Source organism: Dromiciops gliroides, chromosome 1 (assembly GCF_019393635.1).
Source record: "Dromiciops gliroides isolate mDroGli1 chromosome 1, mDroGli1.pri, whole genome shotgun sequence".
NCBI lineage: Eukaryota > Metazoa > Chordata > Mammalia > Microbiotheria > Microbiotheriidae > Dromiciops > Dromiciops gliroides.
This window is the reverse complement of record NC_057861.1, coordinates 587,398,338-587,404,337: the sequence shown is the minus strand read 5'-3', so window position 1 is coordinate 587,404,337 and position 6,000 is coordinate 587,398,338. Positions and strand designations below refer to the sequence as shown.

The 6,000-nt window shown below is 36.6% G+C and overlaps 1 protein-coding gene across 1 annotated transcript in view; it reads right to left on the bottom strand.

Annotated features, from left to right (window-relative positions):
- Positions 1–2,712: 2,712 nt before the first annotated feature.
- The window catches only part of LITAF (lipopolysaccharide induced TNF factor), a 42,177-nt gene continuing 38,889 nt past the window's right edge, over positions 2,713–6,000 (bottom strand). Inside the window, exon 4 of the mRNA XM_043976876.1 lies at positions 2,713–5,811. Coding sequence (XP_043832811.1) covers positions 5,703–5,811 — 109 coding nt within the window. The 3' untranslated portion in view covers positions 2,713–5,702. The remainder of the gene's footprint in view (positions 5,812–6,000) is intronic.

Sequence of the window (6,000 nt, the reverse complement as noted above, 5' to 3'; positions counted from 1 at the left end):
CTAATGATAAATCTTCTTGGCACGTTTGCCAACCTTTTTTGGCGACTCATCAAGGTGTTTGTTTCAAAAGCAGATGGCCAAACACTTGGACAGAATACAGGTGTGTATCTGGGTCCAGACTTGTAGGAATATAACTGCTTATTGGAAACCAAGTCGTTCTTGATGACGCCCTCCCGGTGTAACATACAAAAAGCCAACATTCCCTAAATTTAGGAAAGAAGCCAAGCTGGGATTGTGAAGACATTCAAGTGCTTCTATTTTATGTCATTTCAATATAACAAATGTTTAATTACCATCAGCAACATTCAGGAACTGACTAGGTTAGGCACTGAGGAGAGAGATTTGTTGTTGTTTTTGTTGTTCAATCGAGTCCAACTCTTCATGACCCCATGGATCACAACATGGATCATGACAGGCCCTTCTGTCCTCTACTATCTCCCAAAGTCTATCCAAGGTCATGCTCATTGCTTCCATGACACCATCTATCCACCTCATCTTCTGCTGTCCCCTTCTCTTTTTGCCTTTGATCTTTTCCAACATCAGGGTCTTCCCAACGAACCCTGTCTTTTCATTATCTGGTCGAAGTATTTAGGCTTCAGCTTTGGTGTCTGTCCTTACAATGAATAGTCTGAATTAATTTAAATAGGGACTGATTTGATCTCCTTGCTGTCCAATGGATTCTCAAAAATCTTCTCCAGCATCACAACTCAAAAGGGTCAATTCTGTAGCAGTTTTACTGATAAAGATACTGATCTTTGTTAGCAAGGTGATGATGTCATTGCTTTTTGATATGCTATCCAGATTGACCGTAACTTTCCTTCCAAGGAGCAAGTGTCTTTTCATTTCATGACTGTACTTAACATCTGTGGAGATCTTTGAGGCCAAGAATATAAAATCTGACACTGCTTCCATTTCTTCCCCATCTTCCATTCCTTCTCCCAAATACCATGATAATAATTGTTATAAATAAAATATTGTGCATAAATATATAATTATATAATAATATATTACATAAGTAAAACAGAATTATACATTAAAATCATAACATTTATATAGCACTTTAATTTGAATCTTTTTTTTCTTTTTCTTTGGGGCAATGAGGGTTAAGTGACTTGCCCACGGTCACACAGCTAGTGTCAAGTGTCTGAGGCCAGATTTGAACTCAGGTCCTCCTGAATCCAGGGCTGATGCTTTATCCACTGTACCACCTAGCTGCCCCTTATATAGCACTTTAAAAGTTTGCAAAGCACTTTATAAATATTATCTCATTTGATCTTCACAACAACCCTGGATGGTAGGCTCTATTATTACCCCACCCCACATTTTACAGATGAGGAAACTGGAACAGACAGAAGTTAAGTGACTTGCCCAGGATCACACAGCTAGCAAGTGTCTGAGGCTCATTTTGAACTCAGTTCTTCCTGATTCCAGTTCCAGTGATCATGTCAACTAGCTGAGAGAGAAGCCCTTACCTTCAGAGGGCTTACAAACTAGTAAAGAAGCAAAGCTCTTACACAACTAAAGACTCCAGAGGAATCATCTCTGGCCAAGGAGAGTCAAGAAGGGTCACATGGAGAAGGCAATTACTCAGATGAAGAATGGGCAGCATGTCAGCCAACAGATAAAGGGAGAGGGAAGAATATTTTTCCAGACAAAAAAGACAAGATCAAAAAACGGGCTGGAGGCTGGGAACTCCAGGATTCACAGAAGGCATAAATTTAAGAGACCAGTTTGGTTGGATCAAAGGGCATGTGAAGAAGATAATATAAGCCATAAATATGAGTTGGAGCTAGAATGTAAACTGAATTCCTGGTAAGGATGTTGGACTTTGTTCAGTAAGCAATGAAGAGCCATAAAACTGGATGTTCTGGAGTGGAATAAGCAGAAACAGCAAATTAAATCATAAAAGAACAGTGTGACTACATACTATAGACACCATTGAATCTTGCTATAAATTCCAATCATAAAAGTTCATTTATTTTATTCCTTAGAGGAAAAGAAAAATCAAGGACTCCCTAAATTATTTGTAAGCATTTTATGATCACCACCTAAAGGAAAAAGAACAGTGGTTAGTGGCAGTAGGACACCTGGGAAATATAAGCAGGTACTTAAGAAACACAGATCTCTGCAAGGCAGGATCAATGCATATTTGTGAAAAAGGTCATTTTCAATGTCAGCACAAGGAGCTCCAAAAATAAGATGATCCATGATCATGTTAGTTACTGTTACATGGTGAAAAGATGCATTTCTTTAACAAGGCCACCAAGCCCAAACATCTGGATGTCCAGCAGTGTTCTCTTTATTCCTGTCTTTGTGCTTCTATGAGAAAAGATCCATACATGCTTCATGCATGTCCTGAGCCATGCCTGCTACAAATTGAGTGCTTGACAAAGGCTTGACAAAATATTAGAACCATTTTTCTAAAAGCTTTAGAAAAACATGAAATGAGCAAACTTCTTCTTCTAAGGGCACAAAAGGGTTGGGTGAATGAATAAAGCAAAAACAAAAAAAATTCTCTAAAGGCTTTAAGTGCTTTTTCTCTAAAAACATTACTCAAGAGAATTTTTTTTGTAATATTCTCTTTCTCTTTCATATATAACCTTGGAAGTGACTTTTCAATTCATTAATCATTTTCCTGCCAAAAACAAAAACCCAACCAGAGGTGACTATTTTTAGACATCTCTATTCATACAAACAAGGAGATAACTTTAGTAGAATTCAGAATGACAAACTTCTTTATAAATAATATGCACACATTGAGGTTCATTTGTAATATTCACACAAAGAAGGAGATTTCAGTCCACTCAATTGTGGCTATATTTTAACACCCCACCCCCCAATGTAACAAGCTCCCCTTGAAAGAAGAACCTACAGTAGAGCAAGAAAATAGCTTTTCTAAACAGTTCAGTAACAAACTGAAGAGTGTGTATATTCAGGATGCTAACTCAAAAGGTCCCTGTTGCTATGGAATTGACTTTCCACTGGCAAATGTCATAGACTGCAAAGATATAATAGGAGTGGTCACAGTAAAAATGGAATACTTTCCATGGAAAATGAACAAGATACAAATAGATACCTATGTAATAATAATCAAAAATACTACAACTAAGCGGCTTTGCATAGGCACACTGGTACTTTTGGCCTGGAATGAACTAAAATCCTTCTTTAGGGTACAAGCATATTTAAAACTATTTATACTATTAAATTCATTGCTTGCAAATTACCTCACTTAACTTACTTCCAACCATATGAAAAATTAATAAATATGAACTTTGCACAGGATAATGGAATGTCCTAAAATGCACCCAATTTTATTTTTTAATTATGTAATTATACATTTTGCTGTCTACAAAGTGCATTTTCATGCACAATGCAAAGTGCCTGCATTACAGAATTTGCATATATTAATTTCAACAATAGCCTGAGACCATTTTACAAAACAGCTAGAAACATTGAACAAAACAGCTAGAAACATACCATCTTGAGTTCTTTACAACAAAGGAAGAATTCTAAACACACCTGGTATTAGTAAGCAGTGATTTTTAAAACCATAAATTATAAATGTTTCAATGACAACATAAGCTGCATCGAGATGATATTCCTTAATTTCCTGAACCCTTCCATATGACTGTCTAATTAGGTAAAAGCAAATGTATGATTAGCAATGTACAGGTATACCTCATAGATAGGCTATCTTCCTCCTGGCACCAACAAAGGTCCCAGTTAATCATCAAATAAACCATATTTTATTGGAAGCATAATCATGCTTTTCTTCCATTTTCTTTACATTTTGTTTATAATGTAAGATCTTGCTCTGGTTTGAGTTTTGCTGCCATTGAGATAAAATATGGGTTCAAATAAGCTATAACCAAATTTGATTCATTGAGTGTGTGCATCTCATAATCATTTATACTGACTTTAAGGGTACACTGTCAGAGATTAGGTTAGTCTTCACTCTTTATCACTAAATATATTCTATCACCATCTGGCTAATAAAGAATTGGGGTTTTTCGTGTTGGGTTTTGTTGTTGTTTTGGTTTTGTTTGGTTTTGTTTTTGGAAGCAACAGCTGCAACATAATATGAAACCTTTCCTAAACCCACAAGGAGCCTTTTATAAAATGTTCACCAAGTAATTTAAAGACTTAATAAAAGGCCAAAGTACTGTAAATAAAAGCCAAAGTACTCCAAGAGAGCTATATACCTTTCAACAACCTTACTTTGGAAACAGTATGGGCTTTTACCCACACTTAAAAGAGAATAAGCCATCCTAATTATCAATATAACTATTACAATTTTTAACCAATGGATAGCTTTCATCCAACATTTTAGGGCTGATTTTTAAAGATATTATCCAGACATTTCCTTTGCTTTCACTGAATACTGAATGAGGGAATCTTGAAACCAGAGTCTTGTTTGTGTGTTGATTTTGAACACAATATAGTTCTTAACCAAAAGGGCTCTCAGCTGGATAACAGTCTTAACAGTCATGTCTTACAATGTGTTGAAACTCATTTAATTTGTGAAAATAATAGTAAATTCTAGATTCCTTTGAAGTAGGTCAGGTTCACAAGGTTTCCTACAATATGCAGGCTTTTGGTAAAAGGGTTCCAAAAATAAGCTCGACCTACAAATCAAAGCCATGCTTTCACACATTTTACAAAACCAAGGAGCCGAAAGTTTTTAACTTTTTGAATTATGATTGTGAAAGTTGTAGAGAGCTGCAATGAGTCAAATTAAAGGCAGCAAGGTAGTATTTTTGATTTGTGTATTTGTTTTTAATAAAAAGGGATAATGCCACACTGGCATATGTAGGAATGATGTCATTCATTCACAGAATTAGTCAAGATGGGCTGATGAGCATTTGCTTTGAAGTCATTAACAAAGATAAATCAATCCAAAAGTAAGTTTCTTTAAAAAAAAAAAAACCCAACTCAATTGCTAAGAAAACTAATGGATCAGAGGGACCCATAGACTTCATGTGCTAAAGGTCTGACCACTCAACTATAACTGAAAAGAAATTCTACTTCTCACAAGCTCTTGTGAACTCATAGAAATGTATCTGGTAGCAAGCACCTTGTGTTAAGAATTACTAGGTTCCCCTCCCCCCCTTAAAAACAATAAAAAAAGTTAAAGTGAATTTTTGTGCTCATAAAAGGTCCCTAATTGAATGGTATCTGAGACTAGCATCTCCTAAGGTCTCTAAACCAAGATTCTGCCCTATGGATGGGCAAACTGTAGGCACTATGGATTGATTGGGCCTCTTTCTGGCCAGTTCAGTCTCAAAACCAAGGCAGCCCATGACTTCTATGTAAAGACCATCAGCAAAGGTGCTAACAGAGGAGGCAGGAAGGGCCTGCCAATCAATAATCACCAAATGCAATCTTAAATAAGCCAGCAATCAGTCAAAGACAGGGATGACTTTGGTTCATACATAGGCAGACTATACTTAAAACCAATGTTCTCGAGGTGAATGTCTCTGTATGTCCTTTCAAGTCCTCCAAGTAGTATGTTCGTAGGTTTGGAGGTTGTTGGGGGCTTGATTTGGTTTTGGTTGGTTTGTTTTTTCTCCTTTAAATGGACCACTGGAAAAATCTGACCACCAAAAAGCAGATCATCACCAGTGGTGGGCTTGGTGAAGTTTCCGAAGGACTTGAAAAGCCATCAAACCTTTTTAGGCAGATTCATCACATTTGATTTGGTCCTATAAACGCTTATAGGTGCCAAGAAGAGCTTTGCAATTTGGACAATAGTGATCAACATCCTGAAGGGCATCCACACAAAATGGAATGAAACAGCAGCCAGCAATACATCTGGAAGAAAAGAAAAGGAAAAAAGTCTTAATTCACCAACCCAGGTGTTCTTCCTACAAGCTTAGACATAAACTATAATAACCAGAGACTGCTTCTATCTCAGTTTCTGTGGAGACCTAGAATAGCATTACTTGTAAAACAAAGGTTCCTAACTTTGCTTGTGTCATGGACCCCTTCTGCAATCTAGTG